The 23,884-nt window shown below is 38.9% G+C and overlaps 1 protein-coding gene across 2 annotated transcripts in view; it reads left to right on the top strand.

Moving 5' to 3' along the window:
* Positions 1-22,161, top strand: part of CEP126 (centrosomal protein 126) — a 36,898-nt gene extending 14,737 nt beyond the window's left edge. The window contains exons 6-12 of one of the 2 annotated variants that reach the window (XM_004938839.5): positions 8,839-10,945; positions 15,522-15,683; positions 16,748-16,872; positions 17,193-17,280; positions 17,815-18,024; positions 20,285-20,349; positions 21,117-22,161. In XM_004938839.5, coding sequence (XP_004938896.1) covers positions 8,839-10,945; positions 15,522-15,683; positions 16,748-16,872; positions 17,193-17,280; positions 17,815-18,024; positions 20,285-20,349; positions 21,117-21,119 — 2,760 coding nt within the window. In that variant the 3' untranslated portion in view covers positions 21,120-22,161. Of the gene's footprint in view, positions 1-353; positions 1,496-8,838; positions 10,946-15,521; positions 15,684-16,747; positions 16,873-17,192; positions 17,281-17,814; positions 18,025-20,284; positions 20,350-21,116 lie in introns of those variants that run through there. The other variant, XM_046903278.1, reaches the window with a different exon arrangement.
* The last annotated feature ends 1,723 nt before the right edge of the window (positions 22,162-23,884 follow it).

Raw genomic sequence — 23,884 nt, 5'->3', positions numbered from 1 at the left:
GTAGCCCTTCCACCATCCTCCAAAACTATTGAGCTTAACATATTGAGAGCAATAGTTTGTATTTTGTGCAACAGTTACTTCTGAGCCGGTATATCAAATTATTATTTATTACATGTCCATAAATATGCTCCATTTTGAAGACATTAATATTGTTAATGTTCATTCACAATCAAAGGTTTTGTCACACAGTACTTTTCTGTTTGCTTTTTAGGCATAAATCAAATCTTTAAGTTTGATCTGATAGTACTGTCTTTAGCTAGGCTGCCTGCAGCTTTTGTCTAGAAGACATAACCCACAATTGTATTTCATTTTGCCGAATGTTAACTGTACGTGTTGAAATTTTCCATTTCCAGCACCTGCCTTGAACCGAATAATTTAGAAAGTTCCCTTTGGAATGGCTCAGCTGTGCTAAGGAATAATACGATTCGTGTAGCTTTTGTATTTTTCTTTTCATCACCTCTTTCAATGACCTTATGAAACTGTTTTGATCAGTATAGTATTTTTTTATGTTATTCCAGAAAAGCACATTATAGCTGAAAAAATTTTTGACTGACATTTTATCTCTATCATTGCATTTTTTAAACAAAATACTTGGAAGTAAGAATGAATTCACAACAAAATAGGTATAGATTACAAGATGGAGACTACGTTTTCCTTTTCCTTCCTCTGCAGGACTACAATTAGGTTATTCAAGTGGTGTCGGTGAAATCCAAATGTAAATTCCTCTTCTGATTGATTTGAAACAAAAATTTAACTTTGTCTCTCCTTTTGTTTTCAAGTATATTTTGAAGCCATTGAAGTACTCATTATTGGTCTTTCTATGGTTCCCCTTGGAGTAAATTATTCACAATTTATTGAAGTTATTATTTATTACTTATTTTTTTATATTCACTATTTACTGAAGCAGTAACTACAACACAGGTATCATTTCTCAGAAACTACAAACAGAACCACGAGGCTTATGTCTAATCCAATAACATTTTGTATTCTCTTATATGGTATGTGTTTATTTGTGCTATGTATAGAATTAAGTAAGCATCTGGGAAATAGAGAAGAATAGCTGTGATGTTACACTGAGTTAAAGCAATTGATGCTGCAAACACATAGGTATGGACATAGCCTTGCTTGCATGAATGAGCTGCCCTGCAGACTGTTAGCTATTTGCGTCCCTAGGCTTTTGAAGTTGGACTGTGTCTATGAACTGAAAATGCATCAAGTAATATGCAGAAGAACTTCTTTACGTTAAGGGTGACAGAGCACTGGAACAGGTTTCCCAGAGAGGTTGTGGAGTCTCCTTCTCTACTCAAGATCCGTCTGGACGCCTACCTGTGTGACCTGTTGTAAAGCACTTGCTTTAGCAGCAGTTGGACTTGATGATCTCTTGAGGTCCATTCCAAACACTGTGATTCTGTGAGCTGATGGAATCACTGAATTTGCTTTCAGGTGCTTTTCTGTTATGACTGGAATGAGATAAACAAGGGTTCCTTTTGCAATATGTATTGTATCATTCAAATTCTTCAGAGGCATAGGTAACATCAGCATGGAAAAAAGGAGTGTCGGTGTACAAAATCTCTCCCAAGAGTCAAGACATTCTAGAATGGTCAGGGCTAGTTAGCAGGAAGACATATTTCTTAGGGTAGGGTTAAGATAAAGTGGAATTTGAGTAGAATTCAGAATTTGTTTTGAGGAGAACATTCAAAGACTTGAAATAGGTTTCTGCAGTCACCTTAAACTAAAACATTCTGGCCATCTTTAACTTTTAACTGTGAATCTCTTGTGTTGGTTACTTGAATTTTATGACAAACTCAAGTGATTTCCCTACTAGTTTTCTTTTAGCAAGATCAGGGACTGCAGTTCTTATTGGCTTTCAACCAGTATTGCAACATACTATTATCTTCCACATTATTACCTAATTCAAACCAACTTCGCGTTTGCTATAAGGGTACTAACCAAATTGAAATTTGTCTCTAGACTAACTTATTCTGGCTAAATGCTCAGACTTGTTTTGGTTATGCATAGTCTTTTTTAAGGTCATGTAGTAGTTTGTTCCAAGTTGGTGCTGTAGAAAATGACATTGCAAGCTTCATATCTAACAATCTGGCTGTTCAGTTATTTGAAGAACACCTTGCCTCAAGAGAGCCCTACTTTAACTGATGATAATAGGGGATTTGTATTGAAACAGCATTTTCACTACAGAAAGGCTTTGTTTCAGTGGTAGATTAATACATTAAGAGGACTTTGTGGAAGCATTGCACTTGTTATACATATATTTGTCACAGAGCACAAAAAGAGGGAAATCAAGAATTGTCATCTAATATATATCTACACCTCCACTCCATGCATGTACTTTTTCAAAAAAACAGCTATTGTTTATTATCATGCCTTCATTTTTTTTTTATATTCATATGCATCCATCTATACATAGGTATATATAAGAGATACATATAGTTATGCACTAAATGATTTCTCCTGTACTTCAGAATCTTTTTGAAGTGACTTGTTTTATTGGAATGAAGTAAAATGTCCATAAATGTAGTTAAAGGACAGGAACAGAGGGAAAAACATCAGTATCTGATCTATAGTTTACTTCAATTATGGCAATAATAAAACGTTTGCTTTCAAGATGGGAGTGGAGAATAAATAAATTTGTGCATTCTGGTCTGACGGAATACTGTACTATGATAATTTGGTCATGTCAGAAAGGGTACGTACCAGTGTCTCAAGGGGAAGTTGGGATATCCATTGCTTTCCCTCCAAGTATTGCTGTCTGGAGTACTTCTACACCTTTGAAAATGACAGAGCTGTGCTTTGGTTTTCTTTTTCTTCTTTCTTTTCTTTTTTTCTTTTTAACAGAAAGAAACCCCTATTTGTGAAGTGGAAAGGATAGTAAAATTTAACTATTTTCTTCAAATATTCATCTTCTATCCTAGTAGGCTCGTGGTAGCCTAGGAACCAAGAAACTTAGTCACCTCTTTCAATTTAGTACTATATTAATTCTTATCAAAGCCTAGCAGCACTTCTGTAGGACTTTGCAGCTTGAGCTCGATGTGCAGTTTACGCCTGGTAGTTGCACATCTCCATAAGGAAGCATGAGTCACCAACTGGGAGACAAAGCTTTAAACCAGACACTCTGAATTCAGAGGACAGGAGCAAGCAGAGAACAGCTGGGACCCAGGAGGCTGACAGATCTTGTAACAGACAACTTAACTATGCTTTCAGATGGAGTCAAAATAAGCATATAAATATCAGCTTTTGAATTCAGTAGGCTTTTTTTTTTTTTTTTAGGGGAAGGTAGAAGCTGAAATCTTTTACATTTCATTGGCCAAAACTATGACACATATTCTTATAAATCATATTCTGCAAAGTTTTTTAGGAGGAATATGTCTTGAAAAATATCTGATTGAAAAACTGAGATTTGTAAAGCAGGTGATGTGTAACAGTCAGTAAATAGTTTTTCAAGATAAGTGATGAGATGAATGAAATGCCATGAATGCTGGCAACTACATGAAATTTTAGTTAGATAAATTTGTCTGTAGAGAGGTATAAGTGTATATTAGTAGAAAAGCATTTCTATACCTGGCCTTCAGGATTTGCTGATGTAAACTCACCTCTTACCATGGCTACTGCTGTGAAGTGCACAAGATGGTATGGAAATATGTACAAAACTGTTCTATCATTGCAGTGTATTTACATTTGCAAAAGAAAAGGTAATTCTTGTTTTTATAGTATGTAAATTTATAAATAAAATTTATAATGAATTTATAGTAATTTTTTTGCAAGTCAGAGAGTTCTGAACTCCAAATAATTTAGAAAATGATATTGACACAGGATGGCTGAGTGTTTTTGGAGGTATCTCTACTGCTCAGATAGTATTATTATATTTGTTTCTGGTGTTACAGCTCCAGTTCATTCCAATCTGTCAGCCCTAATGCTTTGCCTTATTTGTATGTGTTGCATCAAAATCTCAGTAAGGATGCACCACAAAGGTGGATTCTGATTTTTACAGAAGGTGAAGAAATGCTTTCTGCTCTCAGCTGTTCTTCCCTCCTTTCACCATACATCAGATCTGATGGAAACATTTTCTGGAAAATGTCATTTTAGAGCTTTGGGTCTCATCACTGAAACCTTAAACATAAGTGAGAGAGAGAAGACTATTTCTTTGCTATAAATTGATAGAAAATCTTATCGTTATTTGCTTTCATTTCTGCTTATAGTACTGCCTAGAAATAGCTTTATCTACAAAATCTTTTTAAAAACATTTATCCTGCAATCTGCAAATTCCAAAGAAGTGTAAGTGGATAGGAATTGGTTGATTTCCTTACTCCTTTTTGGGATAACCAAAATGACACGGAATATAACATAACATAGATGGATAAACAATTATGAATCTGCTCATTAAACAATGTCCTTGAATTTTACGTATAACATTTAAACAATTATAAAGCAACTGAGTTAAGTTCCCTTACAATTCATGTTGCATAGGTGTGCTTAATTCTTCTAAATTTTGCCTTCTGATAGTTTTCAGGTTACTTTTCCATACAATTTTTATATGACTTCTCTCTTAAATTTTCACAACAGATGCCACTTTATTGAAAGAAATTTATGAATGGGTTAGAAATAAAAAGATGACTCGTGCACTGTGATCCCCAGAACCTCGACATTTAATCATTTGATAATTTAAATGATATCTAAAAAGTAGTGTTATAAATTTCATTTCTGGGGCTGGAGGACTGTGTTAGTCCATGAGATAGTTAAGCATCTGGAGCAGGGATCCCAAGAACAAGCATTCAGTACAGGAATGCTGAATTTGTTAACAGATAGCAACAGAGAGAAATATATGGCTGAATACATTCCCTACATGATTTTGTATATTTGTCTCATGACTTCAATAGATCTGTAAGTTAAGATTCAAAGCCCTGATACTGAGCATTCAGGTCACCTTGCCTTCAAAATCTTTCAGCATCATTTCCTGAAGTGCTGTATGGCCTAAGAGATTCGAAGGGAGTTCTTTTCATTGCAAGGAGTTCAGAGCCTGTGTTTGTAGCATCCTTTGATAGCTTTACAAACAGATCAAGTCCTGTTAAATACTCCAGTTCATAGCCAGTTTCGGTATCCCAGATGAGGTGGGGGAGAGAGAAGCTGGAATTAGTCCAGGAAAGACAAGGGTGTTGGTAGGAAGTTCTCTGGTCATCCTATGCTTCATAGCTTCTTTGGCTGGTTTGGTGGAGTATTCTGAATCTTTTGTGTAAAATGAGCACCAAAATCCTGCCTCAATGGGATTTGCTTTATTGGCTCAGCCCAAATCTTCTGTGAAACCAACGCTGTGTAGTGCCATTAATGTTACATGTCTTCCAAACGTGCATTGGCAGCATTATTAATTTTCTAACGGACTTTACCATTCCAGTGTAATTTCTACATTCCACTGCAAAAGTATATTTAAAACAGTTTATTTAAATGAAACTTACCTTCCCGTGTTGTAGCAAGAACTCCTCACCAACAACAGAACTTGGAGGTTGAAAAGTTGTTAACTCTAATTCCTTTTAAGCACAAGCTTGTCTTTTCTAAGAGGCAGTTTCTCTGATAACCTCTTCCTTAGTACATATGCCAAATGCTGAGTAGTAAATGTATGACTAGCTTAAACGATTTCATGATTACAGTGGAAATACAGAGCTTCTAATTAATGTTCACTTTTCTAATATGGTTATAAAAGTGTGTATGAAATGATTATTATTGCCACTAAGGCAGTTGCACTGCAAACTCCTTTGAATAAAATGGACTGAGTTACTGGAAAAAATATTTGGTGAGCTCAAAATCAGTGAAGGTGTTTATGTGCCCCACCGGCTTTGAGCTTTGTATCGTCATGAACATGGATGTCTTTTACTGCATGATGAACGTGAAAGAGAGCGTTATTTTCATATAACATAAAAAAACTCCTGTAAATAAACCAAAGTCAAAAACACTGAAAATTGCAAGTAAAGAGAGAAGTGAGGAGCCTGGATTTTCAGAACAGGTGATCCTTTTACAGCGTTCATCTTCAGACAAGCATCCCTGTTCACCTCTCGGGACTGTGAGCTGTCAGCACTTCTGCAGAAAATGTCAAATGCACACAGAGCAGCCCTTTGGTGTAACGGAGACCTGACGGAGTGCGGTGGCAGAGAATTCACTTATGGACTTCTCCTAAAGTTTTACTTACTGCAACATTGTTCTTTCACTGTCATCATGAAAGTTTCATCAGTGTCATGTTTTGTCTTTGTTTTAGTGTGTTACCGACATGAAATTGTTTGACACAGCTGTTCTAAGGCTTAAGACATACAAGTGACCTTTGTAACTCCTCATAAGTATTCCCTTTCCTAAAGTACCAAGTGTGCGGATAGGCTGGGGTTAGATTTCATCTATAAGGGACATAAGTTAATAGAGACAGCAGAGGATACAATAAATTGTACTTATGTAACAGAACAGATATGCAAATCCAGAAAAGAAAGAGATAATATACCTTACAAACATTTTTGCTTCCTTATCATCCGATAATATTCTTAGAGATAAAATTTAATGAAATGTTTGGGATTTTCAGGTTTATTTCTGAGCAGCTACTGACCACTAAAAGAATGAATGATCCTTGAATGCTCTTTGATGTCTGTATACACAGTATTTCCTATGCATTTTTAGCAGAAAATGTGGCATTTGCTGTCATTGCATAGTAAGCTACAAAAACAAAATAAAGCACATAATTATGTAATGAGAATGATAAGGAGTTTCCATGTGTGATATGATAAAACGGCACAATACAACAAAATAGATGTATGTGAACTAAATTTGCACAAAGCAGGTAAAAGTGATTGTGCATTTCAAGGAGGACATCTTCTTTATTCTTCTGTTCTGAACTTATTTCTGGAGGCTGTCTCAACTGGAACTTTTATCCCCCTGAGCTCTGTTTTACAAGGACAATAAAATCATATACAATGCAGAATAAAATCTGTTTTCAACCTCTGGAGCAGAAGTGCTTGAATTGCTTTGGTTTTGACTTCTGAAAGTTGCAGCCCTTCTTGCACCCTCTAGATGTACTAGTTGAAGCTAACCTGCTATAGATAGAGGGTTGGTTTTTTATTCAACCATTACATTTTTCTCCTGTATTTAAGCTAGTCATTTTACAGGTGCAATCTCTAGTTTAAACAAGAAATAACCTGACATGGATAACTTCTTTTTATCGTCTGTTTGGTTTGCTTGGCTTTGCTTTTCCCATTCCAGAGTTAGTTCTTAAATTTGGCCTGGTACAGAAATCTCTGGGTATGTGGTTTTTCCTTGTTTGGTTAAGTTCAAGCAGAGGTTAACAATATAATTTAGCCAAACATGGAAGTTAATAAATAACCAACAAAGCATTATTTATTCTTCTATTTTAGAAAGACACCGGTTTGTATAGCTTTAATTTGAAAACATTCCCTAAAGGGATCTTTCTCTACACTTGGTTCTTTGTTCTTGTATTTAGTTTCTTTATCTCAGATCGTAACTGTAGTAGAGGACTGCAGCAACCTCCGAACACCTCGTGCAAGATACGATTTAATTCAATCATAAAAAGTCCTTCAGGATTCACTGAGCTTTTTATTCTGCAGTTTAAAACATTTGTGTAGCTATAAACTATGCAATATTATGGCATAACATTTTTTGGTAGAATTAATGGAGGTTTACTGCAAAAATATGTTCTTACACACTAATCAGTTTTATGCATTCTTCAGTAAGTTTTTGAAACATTAATTCTTTGATTATTTCCAGGGAATAAATAATCTCATACCGAGCTTGAACAGACTTTGCTATTTGAAAGCATTCCGTTTTAAAGTCACTAATAAAAAAAATGTCATTGTTTTATATCTAAGGCAGCTTCTCTTAGGCTTTTCTCCAGTGTGTGGTACAAAATACTTCAGCTGCTCAGCTGTGTGGAACAGAGAGAGAGAGAGAGAATATGGGAATCCGAAAATAGATAAAATGCACGTTTTCCTTGATGATCATGTGCATTTTCAAATCTTAGAATGCATATATTTTCATCCGTGTCAGGCATCTCAGTGTCTGGATGGAGAAGTATTAGTGAAGAAAATACCTGTATAGTATATACATAAAGTGCTCGCACTGGCAGTTCAGAAGTGCCCGTCACTCTTATTCATCACTGTGTTATCGTCTGAGGAAATGGCTGGGGAGTGGGTGGAGTCTCCCATACCCTTAGAACTGATCTGTTCTCATTGAGCAGATGGTACTTTCCTTTTTCTGAAAGATGAGAAGAAGGGGATTAAACAGTGTGATTATGATAGCTGTGAGATGCTTACCATGTTTGTTATGATGAGGTTTAAATCCTCCTCACTTGTGGCAGTCTGTATGAAAATAAACATAGCCATGTAGTACAGAAAAAAATCCAGTTTGGGAAAAATTCAATAACAAATCTATATTTTCTTGGATTCTCTTTCATTTTGTAAGCTTCATTGCATGTTGGAATACAAGAACCATTGTGTATCACAGGATAATCCAGAAATAGTAGTTTTGTTTAGATTCTCCAAATATTATTCCATGTTTTATATTGTAGAATTGATATAATACAATACTTGTTGAACTGTGCAGCTCATTTGTCTCAGTTTGATCCACAAAGCATATCATTTGCTTTTGCCATTGAACGCAGTTAAATTTTGACGTGATGGAAGCTTTGGTGCTATGACCTTAAGTCATAAAAACACGCAGTACGCTATTGATTGTGCTTTGGTCTAAGCTCTCCTTAATGAAAAGCTAATATGAGTGGGGAAAAAAACCAACAGACATTTCTGATAAATTTAGCAGTTCTGTTTTATGTCTGTATTTCAGAATTTTCATAAGGAAGCCAAAAGGACAGACGGTTCAGAAAGCTTATCAAGTCTTGACAGTCTTGAGGCTGGAGATCAAAATGGAAACGACACTCCACCGAGTGAATCATCTTTGACTACAAGTTGTGACCGTGCCCCATATATTCCAGGAAAGTCGCAGATTAGGAGTAACGATATGTTTTATGCAGCCCCAAATACTTCTAAAAACGTGCATCTAAATAATTGTCAAAGAAATTTAGATTCCCAAAACAACCACAGTGACTTACCTACTGAGGACCTTTTAGCTAAACGCAACGTTCTAACTCTTGCTGAACATACAAACGATACAGAAGAGGAATCACCCGCTTCTCACAGATCTGGAAAAATAGTTGCAGAGTTCTCTACTTCTGGCAATCAAGAAAGCTCTGTAAATAAAGCATTTCCTTTTCAGCAAAATCTAAAAGAAGAAAGGAACAATTCATCTTCTGGAGTTTGTAGCACATCAGCAACCGGGCCTTCTGTTTTCAGTTCTAGCAAAGCCTGGGCCAGCCCTGATTCTGTTCCAGGAGAAAGAGTTCAGGATCTGACGCAAAATCAGAGCTTTAAAATGACCCCACAAAAAAGAAGCAAATCTGTGCAAACCTCCACTGAACCTATTGCAACATCCAGAATCTTATTTCCTAATCGGAGGTGTTCCTCTGGCATTTCCAGCCCAGCTGATGTGGTGCCAAAGGACAGGAACTTCAGCACGGATTTTTTAAAAAATAATTTAGGAAAAGTGATTGAAACAAATGAAAAAAACATTAAATCTATTGATGACATTGACCAAGGATCATCTTTACTTCAGGACATACCAAATGCCTCAGCTCTGTGCAACGTTAAGAAACAGAACAACAAAGATGAAGAAAAGGCTCATGTGGTTGAAACTATGTCATTGGTGTCTGACACAGAGCTGGGTTTTGGCACTCCTACACAGCACAACTCCCAGAAAAACAACATTTATGACAGAAAAAGAGCAAAACTGGTCAGAAGTATCTTAAAGAAAGAGGCTAAAGCTGTGGTTATGAACCACGGGATCATTTTTGGAACTCGGCCTGTGTCTTCTATCAAAGACAGTTTAGAACTTGCAAAAAGCAAAAAGAAAAGTGCAGAAAATACGAAAAACAGTAGAAAGCTAAAATGGTGTGATCAAATTAACCAGATAATAGCAGAAAATAATGAAAATTGCTACGAGGAAAGCACTGGTGAAATATCTTCTGCACAGCTTTACTGTGTTCAAACTGTGAGTAATGCTCCTTGTGCTAATTCATGTGTGGGTGCTCACCCTTCTAACACCGTGCTCACAGAAAATCGTCATGAAAATTCGCATATATCCAAACCAAATGTTAATTCTGCAGAATCAAATAAAGAATGCACCTCTCTTAATATGTTTATGTCTACTGGATCCTCTTTTCCTAAAAAAGTTTGGATGGTATCAAAACATGAAGAAGGCAAATCGCCAGTATCCGGTAACTGTGATAAATTTCACGAAGAGAATCAACACAGAAATAAGGCAAAAATAATCAGAAGTCCAAGACCCATAAGAGACCAGTTATGTTCTGTGCCCAGGAGTAGCAGAGGCCCTGGCACTGCAGTCCGACTGCAGTCAGCCACTGAAGGCCGAGCAGCACAGGGGAGGATGCTGGCACCTCAGCCGCCATCTGCATCTGCACCGGGGAGCAAACATGGCAAAACCAGAGCCAGCCCAGCTGCAAGGCAGCTCCTGCCTTCTTCCCATCCTCAAGATACTACTACCAATGGGAACTCTTTAAATGAAAGGAGAGCCTTGTTGACAAAACAGATCTTAAATAAAAGCACACCAGGAAGCAGTGAGAGCATAACTTGTAGTTCTGAGGTGGCCACTGTGCTGTCCACACCTCGCTGCAGCACATCCTGTGAACCTCAGGCAAAACAGACTGGTTCTGTAAGCAGCGGGCCAACAACTGGCTGCCAGCACTGTTCTGTAACCTGCACTGAACAACGTGCTAATACAGAAAACAGATCACATCTCAATCGTAGCCCAACAGCTGAGGAAACAACTGCATGGAAAGGGGCGCGTGTTGCTCTCACTCCCAAGGACACTGCTGCTGGTAAGTCCCACATTTTTGCACTGAGAATAGGACATCAAAACTCAAAATCCCACTTGTTTGAGTGGGAATTAGGCAAAACCCGAAGTTCTGATCTTTGGTGTTGGGCATAACCCAAAGTTCTGTTTTTTAGCATTGGAAACATGACATCGAAACCCAAGGTCTCACTTTTTTGAGGTGGAAAAAGGACAAAACAGGATGTCCCAAATTTTCATATTGGCAACATGACATGGAAAAACAAAGTGTCACTTCTTTGGGGGAGAGAATTGGGCAAAAAACAAAGTTCTGATTTTTGGAGTTGAGTAGAAGCGATGGTTGTGGGTTGCGGACATTCATAAGATCAGATTTTTCAATTGCACAGCTTGGCTCCCAGTTAACGCACCCAGCCTGTCCTCCATTCACACCATGCAGCTGGCTTCAACAGTTTTCTGCCATTTGTCATTATCATTTCTGTTGTAATGGTGTCCAGAGGCCTCTCAAATGTGGATCCCTATTTTTATAAGTTTTCTACAATATTAAATGAAAAGGAAGTTGTTTCCCTGAGATCCTGAGTAATGAGCAGATGTGACAGGTGGTCTAAATAATGAAATAAGAGGAAGTGGGTTTATATAAGCTTGTTTTACAAGGTAACTGCTGGATTCTCCACCTGGGAAAGGGCAACCTGGGCTGCACATCCAGACTGGAGGATGAGAGGCTGGAGAGCAGCCCTGCTGAAAGGGATTTGGGGGGCTTGGTCAACAGCAAGTTGAATAGGAATCAACAGCATGAGCTGGCAGCCAGGATAGGCAACCATACCCTGGGGTGCAGCAGGGCCACCAGGCAGGGAGGGGCTGTTCCGTTGTACACTGCACTCGTGTGGCCTCACCTCCAGTACTGCATGCAGTTTGGGGTGCCACAGCACAAAAAGGACATAAAACTATTAGAGATTGTCCAAAGGAGGTTTACGAAGATGGGAAAGGGCCTGGAGGGAAAGACTTATGAAGAGCGTCTGAGATCCCCTGGGTGTGCTCAGCCCAGAGCAGAGGTGCTGAGGGGAGGCCTCATGGAGGCTGCAGCTCCTCACAGAGACAGGCAGCAGTGACAGCAACAGGGCCCGAGGGAACGGCATGGAGCTGCGTCAGGGGAGGGGCAGCTGGGGGTGAGGGAAAGGGTCTGCACCAGAGGGCGGTGGGCATGGAACAGCCTGCCCAGGGCAGTGGGCATGGCCCCAGGTGCCAGAATTCAAGGAGCACTCAGTTATACGGTGTGATTTTTGAGTTGTCCTGCGTGGAGCCACGAGTTGGACTCAGCGATCCTCATGGGTTCCTTCCAACTCAGCTCAGGAAGTTCTATGATTCTGTGATAACTGGGAGCCACAGCTTACTGTCTGACAGCCACTGCCAGCTGAGAGGGAGAGAAGTGCACATCTATCTGCTTTTATAATGCTGACACTGTACATGCCTAAAATCATTACATCTTGGCCTCATTAGTACAATTAATGTTCAAAAAGATTACATATAGCTTTAAAAAATTAAAAACTTCTACCAGACAACTGTTGCTGTTTTGCAAAACATCTGATTTATAAAGAATTTTAAAATATGGATTTATAAAAATTAAGAAATTTTAGGACCAGTCTCACATTTTATTAAAAAAAAGAATTACCTTGGGAACAATCACTGAATCATAGAATGGCCCGGGTTGAAAAGGACCACAGTGATCAATGAGTTTCAACTCCGCTGCCATGTGCAGGGTCACCAACCACCAGACCAGGCTGCCCAGAGACACATCCAGTGTGGCCTTGAATGCCTCCAGGGATGGGGCATCCACAACCTCCTTGGGCAACCTGTTCCAGTGTGTCATCACCCTCTGGGTGAAAAACTTCCTCCTAATATCTAACCTAAACCTCCCCTGTCCCAGTTTAAAACTATTCCTCCTTGTCCCATTACTATAAACCCATGTAAACAGTCTTTTCCCCCTTCTGTTTACACACTCCTTTCAAATATTGGAAGGCCACAGTGAGGTCTGCCCGGAGCCTTCTCTTCTCCAAGTGAAACACGCCCAGTTCCCTCAACCTTTCTTCATAGGAGAGGTGCGGCAGCCCTCTCATCATCTTAGTGGCCCTCCTCTGGACCCGTTCCAGGAGCTCTGCATCTTTCTTGTACTGGGGGCCCCAGGCCTGGACGCAGTACTCCAGATGGGGCCTCACAAGAGCTGAGTAGAGGGGCACAATCACCTCCCTCTCCCTGCTGGCCACCCCTTTCTTAATGCAGCCCAGAACACAGTTGGTCTTCTGGGCTGCAAGCACACACTGCTGGCTCATGTCCAGCTTCTCATTTACCAGGACCCCCAAGTCCTTCTCCTCAGAGCTGCTCTCAAGGAGATCTTCCCTCAGTTTGTATAAATATCTGGGATTGCCCCGACCCAAGTGCAGCACCCTGCACTTGGCCTTATTGAACCTCATCAGGTTTTCATGGGCCCACTTCTCCAGCCTGCCCAGGTCCCTCTGGATGGCTTCCCTTCCCTCCAACGTATCGACTGGGGGTCAGCCTCTTCTCCCGGGTGACTAGTGATAGAACGAGAGGGAATGGCTTCAAGCTGCGTCAGGGAAGGTTCAGGCTGGACGTTAGGAAATACTACTTCTCTGAAAGGGTGGTCAGGCACTGGAATGGGCTGCCCAGAGAGGTAGTGGAGTCACCGAGCCTGGTAGTGTTTAAAGAGCGTTTGGATGTTGTGTTGAGGGACATGGTTTAGCGAGAACCATTGATGAAGGGCAGATGGTTGGACTGGATGATCCTGTGGGTCTTTTCCAACCTTAGCGATTCTATGATTCTATGACTGCACCGCTCAGTTTGGTGTCATCCACACACTTGCTGAGGGCGCACTCAATGCCACTGATGTCTGTGTCACTGACGAAGATGTTGAAGAGCACCGGTCCCAAGACCAACCCCTGAGGGACACTGCTTGTGACCGACCTCCACCCTGACACAGAACCATTGATCACAACCCTTTGGCTGCGTCCAGCCAGCCAATTCCTAATCCATCAAGCAGTCCATAACAATATGCTGCAGAGAGTGATTGGGAAGGTAAAGACAAGAAGTGGGAGATTAATCTCTTGGTTTTTACATTTCAAAACTGTTTCAGACTTGTAATTTCCCTTCTGTCTCCCCTGCAGCCCTGCTATGGCAGCAATACTCCCTTCTGCTTGTAATGTGTGTGGCATGCTGCTGAGCTTCCTCTTGATGGCACTAGCTGAGGCACAGCTCCTGAATGCCCACACAGCACCAAGTGGTACTATGCTGTGATCCGCCGTGCAGCTCAGAGACACTTTCTAGCAAAATAAGGAATTCCCATGAATTAAGAAACTAAGTTTCTCATTTTATCTACAGTAAACACATAGTTTTAACGATGGGAACAGAGCTAGATGAATATTCCTGGCCTGAAGGAAGTGTGAGAAATGAGAAATTTTATCTCCTTGGCCATTCAGTTCAAAGGCAAAGAGATGAGCTTAACTATGCGTGGTTTAAGTTAACCTATTTGATTTTACATTGGAAATGAATGAAGCCTCCCATTATCATACCTGGCCTGGAGCAGAGGTGATGCCCTTATTTGCACATCAGATCAGTGAGCGGTCCCGGTGTCACAGAGCTCGAGCTCTGTTAGAGGAGGGGCTGAGAAACCTCTCTTTAAGATATAGGTGGGTGGCCCTTTCTCAGTATCTGCTTACATTTTGTGTTTTGAAAGCTTTGTTTATTTAAACGCGCTAAATTACTCTTAATGGCTGGCTTTATTTGTTCTATTGCCGGCAAATGCACATAGATCACCATGGGTTTTGTCCTGAAGTGCTTGCTATGAGAATGAATACTGCATTGCTCCTGAGTAAACTGTCTGCTGTGACACTGTTGCTGAGCTCACTTAGGTCTGTGAGGACATAAGAAAATGTCATCGGCTGCAATGTGTACCCACATGTGGGCTACAGAAAGTGAGAGCAAGATGAGTAAATAAAACCGTTGTACATGGGGATCTCCCTCGAATTGTGGTTCTGGGCTTAAAATCTATATTTCCTGCCTGACACAAGTTATTCTCCGTTGCTAAATGCAAGAATTATTTTAAGTTCTTTAACATTCAGCCAGTAAGGTGCTTTGAAAATGTGTTTAGCATTTAGCCTGAGACAAATAATGCCTTGTGGGCATGATAAGGGGCATGGTTTAGTGATGAGACTCAGTAGGGCAGGTTAATGATAGGCTTAATGATCTTGAAGGTGTTTTCCAGCCTAAATGAGTCTACGATTTTATGGTAAACCTGGTCCTAGTTCACATGCTTATAGATAAACAGTTATATCTCAGTATCTCATGCCCGTACAGATATTGTTAATTATTATCTTTTTAATTAAATTTCCTAAATGAGTATTTCCTGATCATAGACCTACCAAGTCATGTGAACTGATTCAATTAAAGATTGATGTGCATCAATAGAGTAACTTTGGAATTTATTTTTCAGGAAAAGATTACATGATTATTAATATAACAAGAGGTTTCTTCTTTAACTCTTAAATTTCTGCCTGCATACAATATAACACAATTACATTATTCTTTCTTTTCAGGTGTTACTCAAAATCATATGTCACATTACAACAATTCACATACAACTAAATGCCAGCCTTGTAAAGCTCCTGTATCCCATATTCCCACTGGGGACAGCAGCCAGAAGAGTTGTTGCAAAGTTTCTTCTAGGATGAACAAATTGGGCTTTTTCCATGCAAACAGTAAGAATTCTGCTTTGTTAAATATCACTATAACAACAAGAAATAAAATTCTGTTAAAATCACTGAAAGACCTCTTGGCCTAATCATAAACTTCTGCTTATAGAATGACAGTGTGATAAAATTGTTAAGCTTGGAAAAGACAGCTAAGATCATGTAGTCCAACCATCCACCTACCACCAATATTTTCCATTAAACCACATCCCTAAGTACTGCATTCCCTTTCCTTCAACACCTCCAGAAATGGCGTCTCCACCACCTCCCTGAGCAGACTGTTCCAATGCCTCACTCTTTCAGAAAAGAATCTTTTCTCAATACCCAACCTGAATCTACCCTGGCACAACTTGAGGCCATCCCATCTCATCCTGTAGCTGCTTCCTGGAAGAAGAGGCTGACTCCCACCTCACCACAACCTCCCTTCAGACAGCTGTAGAGAGCGATAAGGTCTCCCCTGAGCCTCCTCTTCTCCAGACTGAACAATCCCAGCTCTCTCAGCTGCTCCTCATGAGATTTGTACATTCAGTTGTACATGATATTAGGGGAGTAAATAGTTAATTTATATTTCCAAGTAAAAATCAAGTAACTGTATTTACTAATGAGAATGTAATGTATCCTTGAATATGTAGATCCTGACTTACATGTGGAAATACTGATTTACATCTCCAGTTTGTATGCATGGAAATTTATTTTAAAACTGAATTTAAGTTTGAAACCTGAATGCTAAATTTTGAAAATGCACTGACAAAACTGAGGTAAATTTGAGGTTCAATATCTAAGTTAGGTCTTCTCCTATTTGAGGAAAACTACTACAGAGCACATGCTATCTACATCTGGATTTTAAAGTGTTATTCTAAGATGAAATTAAACATGCTTTAGAATTGTCTGCTTCTCTCTTCACATTAAGAGAGTAAGTATTTACTTTTAGTGAGATACACTATAAGCATACATAAGGTGAACTCTTAAGCTCTGAGACAGAGATTTACCCACCATCACTAGTTTTGCTTCTAGTATCTTTTTTCATATTTTTACATGTTTTTATTTTATTTCTGAATGCATTTTAATTTCAGGTGTTGTTCCCCTTACAAAACAAAGGCAGATTTTTAACAGCTTTGAAAACAAACATGGAGTTTTTACAGAACAGAGAAGGCAAACTGTAGATTCTAAAAGATGGCAGCCGACTTATCATACACAGGTAAATATTGGATACCATAAAAAAAAAAAAAAAAAAAAAAAAAAAAAAAAAAAAAAGCTTGTATACCCTCCAAATGGAAAGAATTTCAGGAATATCAAATATTTGTTCTATGTCACAGAATTTTGAATCAATGTTCCAGGTCAAATTGCCATCACTATTAATAAAAATAATAAAAACAATTAAAATACATGTACTGTATTTGTATATACTAATATTTTTGCACTTGAAAACATCTAGTAATGTGAAGTAATAAATGTGTTCAGAAAGTACGACTGTTACCTTAAATTACACTTTTAAAACTCTTAAATTATTTTTGATAGAATTTGTTACGTGCCGTCCAGCTGCATCCTGTTCAGTCTGCATTTGATCCAGCACAAAATAGGAATTACACCTATAAGTCTGAGGAAGGTATAGTAACATGTCTCTCTTCAGTCACTTTTAAACATGAAGTACTGACCTAATATAATATACCATCTCTTGTGGCATCCCTTGGCATCAGTGCTTCAAAGTAAGAAAGAGTAGTTTGTTGTCTAGGTCTAATATTTTCCCAGAAACATAAGATATGTCATGACATTAATAGTTTTATAAATGAATGACAACCTATAGTTTGTATTTAAATGTAAGATAGCTGTGTATACGATACATGACAGTATAATTTGGACAGATACTGGTTGCTGTCATTATACATTATATAAGCAAGGCTAGTAGAGCTTGCTCTGACCCCAGTGATACCCATTGTAAGACACATTAGTGATCTTAACTGTATCATTTTCTAACATATCTTGATCTTTGACTGCCACCTATTTGATTTTTATAATGTGAATTTTCTATGTTTCACAGATCTATACTCATGAAAGCAAGCAGTATATTTAAATTTCATGAGCTCTTCGCATTTACCCTGTAATCTCATCATTCTTCTCATTTACCATGTAATCTCATCAGTTTCAGAAAGCACTGCTCAGTTTCTTATGGCAGAAAAACTAACAAGTACAGCAGCTGTAGAAGATGAAATCCTAGCAGCTATGGGAAGCGTGCAACCAGCCAGACAGCCCCTACTGTGTAACACAGCTCCACGTCCAGGCACGAGTGCACTTTCATTAGAAGAAGAGAAGATTTTCCAGTCTCTTGATCGTCTCAATCAAAGGCTACAAAGTAAGTTTAATAATAAAAAGCATCCCACATCAAGTGATTAAATAACTTTATATTTTGTTGTCGTGTTATTTTGGATTAAAAACATGAATCTTGTGATAAAATCTTTTCTCATCTCTGGAGTTAAATTTAAGAGGTGTGGATATACTGCTTAGAGTGGTGTACTTAGCAGTGTTACGTTGATGGTTGGAATTGACCTTGAGGGACCTTTCCAACTTCAGTGATTCTATGGTCATACAGGTCTTTGATAAAAATTCTCAGTAGATAGACATTTTCTCTATTCTGTGCACTCTATCCTTTCAAAGCACCATTCAGACAATGCTCTCAACCATGTGGTCCTGTGTGCGGCTGTGAGTTGGACTCAGTGATCCTTGTGGATTCTTTCCAGCTCAAGATATCTGTCATTCTGTGATTCTGTGATCCTGTATTGGAGGTCAGTGCGAAGGTTGTAACAGTCCGTGGAGTCTCCTCACTGGTCTGCATGGCTTTCCATATCATTGGAATACCTTCTGCTTGTCATTTTTGCCCTTTATGGAACTGCCAAATCTCCCCAACTTTCCTTTTATTTGCATTTGTTTTATACACAATTCCATTTGCCAATTATGCAAGTTTACAAGACTTTGCTTTCGTGAAGTCCATTGATTTTATTTTACTATCCTACTTATTTTCCTTATAGACTGTATGATTTCATGGTTAGTTAACCAGTTTACCCCAATAGTTCCTATTGAATGGAATCATACCAAACCTGGGCTTATTTTATGCCATTAAGCTCCTGCACACTATTCATCGCTACATCAAATAGTGGGTTTCTGGACCTTGAGGAAAAAGGCTTCAGTTTCCTGTAAACTGCAAGCAGGGGATAAAACACCTTTGCGATCACTGACAAACTTTGTGCAAGCACAGCTTACAATTCCTCCTCCCATCTGGCTGTGGGTCAGAATTTCATTACACCGTACCTCACTGCTTTTCTTTCGAAGCAAATAGAAGTAAAGAATTCTTTCATTTGTCAGACAAGAGTTTTGGTATGGTGCATTCAAGTTCAGAAAGTAGCTATGAGCTTTACTGCAAGAAAAAAGCAGAAGAAATTGCTGTATGAGGAATAGGGAAATAAGGAAATAAAGGGAAAAGTAAATTCAGCAAAGGAACTGGGAGCAATAAAGCTGAAGTTTAGGAAGTGTGAAAGGCAAAACTGAAAGTTGCAAGAACAGTACATAAGGAATATTGAAGAAACAATGAAAGAATTCAACAGATTATTAATGAAATAACTACAAATTAAAGTGATACATATATATGTATTTAAAATTTAGCTTGCTTAATTATTTGGAAGAAAAATTTGTCATAGGATGCTATAGAATTTTACAGGTAGGCTTATTAGATATGTGAGCACATGAATGTTCCTCTAAGAAAGCAAACTGGAAGTGAAGTCCTTGACATTTTTGACCACCTTTTTTTGGCATTGTTTTCATTTGATACCAAATTGAATGCCTAAAATTGTGCTCCATCACAGTAACTTTTTTTGATGAATAACAATTAATCACTGTCCAATCTAAGCCTGGAATTGTTGCTGCTAGTTTAGAGCAGTTCACACTCTTTTCTATAGCTCTGGATTTCTTTCAAACATGCTATTTGTTAGCTTGTTTCAGATAGCAATATCTAGCTGCACATCTTTTAAAATACCAGTGGGCAGATGCTTCAGCAGATATTAGTAGAGGAAGAAAGAATCACAGAATCACTAAGGTTGGAAAAGACCCACAGGATCATCCAGTCCAACCATTCGCCCATCACCAGTAGTTCTCACTAAACCATGTCCCTCAGCACAACATCCAAATGTTCCTTGAACACCTCCAGTGTCGGTGACTCCACCACCTCTCTGGGCAGCCCTTTCAGAGAAGTAGTATTTCCTAACGTCCAGCCTGAACCTTCCCTGGCGCAGCTTGAAGCCATTCCCTCAAGTCCTATCACTAGTCACAGCGAGAGAAGAGGCCGACTCCCAGCTCACTACAACCTCCCTTCAGGTAGTTATAGAGAGCAATAATGTCTCCCCTGAGCCTCCTCTTCTCTAGACTGAACAATCCCAGCTCCTTCAGCTGCTTCTTATACAGGCCTCTGCTCCAGGCAGTTCTATTAAAGAAGAACAGTTCTATTAAAGTACATTTCTATAATCTTGGGAACTTTTGTGTTGAATATTTGATGGAATCATTTTTCCATGTTGATGTTTGCTTTAAATAGAATTTATCGTATACTTTGATGCTTTGATTTTTAGATGTTCAAGAAGCCATTACCAGAAATCCAGCTGTCTCAGAAATTTTACAGAAAACCACCCCTTTTGTAAGTGTTTAACTTATTTAAGTTCAACTTTCCTGCAAACTGACCTGATGGCTTATTTTGTCCGTTTGATCATCTTCGTGGCCCTCCTCTGGACCTACTCCAACAGCTCCGTGTCCTTCTTGTTCTGTGGGCCCCAGAACTGTACACAGTACTCAAGGTGGGGTCACACGAGAGCAGAGGAGAGGGGCAGAGTCACCTCCCTGACCTTGCCCTGCTGGTCATGCTTCTCTTGATGCGACCCAGGATACAGTTGGCCTTCTGGGCTGCAAGAGCACATGGCCGGCTCATTCTGAGTCTTCCATCAATTTAATATACTTTATATAATTTACTTTTACATCCTTCAAATACTTTACTGGAAAAATTGTTACCAAAAATATTACAAAAAATACTCTCAGAGTTTGAAACTAAAAAAAAAAAAAAAAAAAAAGAAAAAAAGTTTTGAGTGCCATCATTTCAGAACAACTGCCCGTTTTTAAAGTGGGACTGAAAAAAGCACACAGAACTCATTGTTATTTCAGTGCTTTTGGGTCATAGCAGTAGGTATGACTTGGAACCTCAGTTTCACGTCCTCTGCCTCTTATCTTACAGATTGATGGCTAAACAAGTGAAAAAATGTGCGTTTTTCAGCAATGAGTGTAGCATAGTTACCTTTACAGGGCCTGCACTGAAGCATCTTTGAGCCTGTAGGTTTCTCAGGGGATTTGTTTCAAAGCCTACTTTAAAAAACTGAGCTGCTTTCCACACAGATGTATTTTCCTGTCTTGCAGTAGGCAGACTTGGATGGCTGATTTGTGACAAGGCTTTCTCCCACAAATTCTTCATCTACATGACTGCATGAACAACATACAAACACTGCTCACGCTGCCCAGTCTCTCAAAGTTCTCTGATGGACCTTTAAGAGCCTTCTTTCCCAACAAGTGTATACGAGTATATACGTACTTCAGCATTGAAACAGGTGTGTCTGCCTGTAGATACAGATGCAGATCTCAGGTACTGGCTTGGAACTATTCTGGATGATGAGTGAACAACTTTTATGCAAGTTCCCAGCTGCAGAAAACAGGTAACTGAGATTTTATCTGTTCTAATGCTATGAGAAGCAATGGAATTTTTCAGTTTTTTCTTCACTGAGAGGACCATCTTCTTCAGCTCTCTTAGTTTCAGAGCATCCAGATAAAGAACGGATATTCACTCAGTAATTCATATGAATAGCATTATGCCTTGTAAAGCCAGCATTTAAATCCAGAGGGTGGACAGTTGTTCTCATATAATTGAAAACACATCACGTAATATCATCAAAAGAGGTTTCTTGTTTTCTGTTTTTACATTTGTATTTCTCATCATTCTCCTTTTTATAGAGTATTCAGCAGTACACATCCTCTCCTTTGGTGAATACTGCAGTAACCTCACAGCAGTACCAGAGTACATCAGCTGTAGCAGCTGCGCAGGAAATACTGTTTTCAAAAAGCTGCTATGGGATATTACAGCTTTAGCATTTTATATTTATATTATTCGACACTGTAAAATTAGGCACATAATAAAGATGAATGCAGTAATTTAAATAATAAATGTTAATTGATTGGTAAGCATTTTAGGATAATTAAGTCTATTTTACTTTGAACTTTAAAGTACTGTATATTAAAAGAATGAAAATACCTCATATTTTCAGCATTTGTGTTGGTAGTATAAATTTCCTGTACCCGTAATTAAAATGAAAGGGGAAAAAAATCGCTACTAAGATGATGTGTAAACTGTTCTCCTCATTTCCTGGTATTCTTTTTTTAAGATTTACTAATATATTTTTTCAGAAAATAATGCCTAAAGTTTCACCTTCATTCTTTATATTGGTGGCAGCACTGCAAATTGCTGTGTGCTGTCTGTTGCCCACATTCAGTAGTTATATGTGATGGCTCTCAGGGTGACTGTACCCCCAGCATCACATTTCTGCTTCTCCTCATACCTCAGTGGCTCCTGCACTTCTTTCTGAATTTGTTGGAGATTCCCATGCTCCGCATTTTCTCAACATTTAACAACACCTGAACTTCAAGAACAGTTCTTCCTCAGCTCCCCACATAAAGGACCCCAGGTGGAAACTGGCAGGAAATTAGAAAGAAAAGTACATGTGTAAGGAGTACAACTAATGGTATATAATGGCACTTTCACTGAAGCACATTGGGGACCCTCTATACATCCCATTTAGGCTAAAACAAGTATGCTAGAAATGCACAGCCATAAGCACTCAACCAGCTCATCAGCAAAAGGGTTTTTTTTTTCTCTTTTCCTCATGTGCTTTGTAACACGTTGCACAGTCTCTATGCTATGAGTTACAAGCAACAAAAGTGGGGACAACAGGCTAAGAGCAGAGGGCTCATTCCAGTTCTTAAGATACGCAGATGGAGCCAAGTATGAAAATATCCTGCATAAGGACATACATATTTTAAGAACATGTCTAGGTGGCTTTCTGCAGAGCTTGGTCCACTTGCACTTGTCCTTGTAAGTGGTTATTTTGGAGGGCAGTTCTGTTTTGGCAGTCTTGGACTGGTGGATTGTACATCGGTCCCCTGATTTTAAGTTTACTTGTAGTCTGACTATTAACACATCCACGGATTTGGCATGTTTGGTGATAAATTTGTCTGCACTGTTCCATCAGTTCTAGAACACAGGCGTTTTGTTAATTAACGAGCATGTTACCTAAATCTGCAAAGTTTGTTAATTTTTAAGGAGAAGTAACTTTTTAACCTCCTCTCTTTTGCTTCACCTCTGCTGTTTCAGTGCAAAGTAAACACTGCAAAATCTATAAAAAGTATATGCAGTGAACCGAATCAGCCAACAGATCTAAACTGCTAAGAAGCAACAAAAGCAATTTACTAGCACTCTGGATTTATAATTCCCTATCAGATGTCTGACTTTCCTTTTGTATCTATCCAGAAGGAATTGTGGGACTTTGGACTTGTTTCTATCACAGAGCTCCCTGAATGCTACTCAGTGTTATTCCTAACCTTTGTACATGTGTGTAGGAGATTCAAAGAGCTGTATTTCATTGGTGGGTACAGTACTGCAACCCTACCCATGGGAGGGGGTTGGGACTAGATGATCTTTAAGATCACTTCCAAATGAAGCCATTCTGTGATTCTGTGGTACCACTGCAACCGTTGAAACCTGCACTCAGAAGAACACAGGCATTTCACTGGATATACTGCATCTTCCCAAAAGAAGATAATCAAATAATATTTGGTGAAAGTATTTTTTTTCAAACTTTATTATTTCCCATGACGCCAAAATCATCACATCAGTATCTTTAATTAGTGCTGCCACTGCTTAGGAGAGAACTAGTCCATAGAATGGAGATAAGAACAACTATGACCTTCCTTACAACAGACAGTTTTTCAAACTACCTCCTGTTGAGTGATGTCAGCCAAAATTAAGTCTAGCTGCACATGTAGCAAATAGCAGCAGAAATTTTACAACAAAAGTTTATGGAAAAATTAGTTTTCTGTAAACAGTGCTTTGATGAATGGCATCCTGCTATCTTTCTCCT

This window comes from Gallus gallus, chromosome 1, assembly GCF_016699485.2.
Source record: "Gallus gallus isolate bGalGal1 chromosome 1, bGalGal1.mat.broiler.GRCg7b, whole genome shotgun sequence".
NCBI classification, from domain to species: domain Eukaryota; kingdom Metazoa; phylum Chordata; class Aves; order Galliformes; family Phasianidae; genus Gallus; species Gallus gallus.
This window is presented reverse-complemented; position numbering and strand designations above follow the sequence as displayed.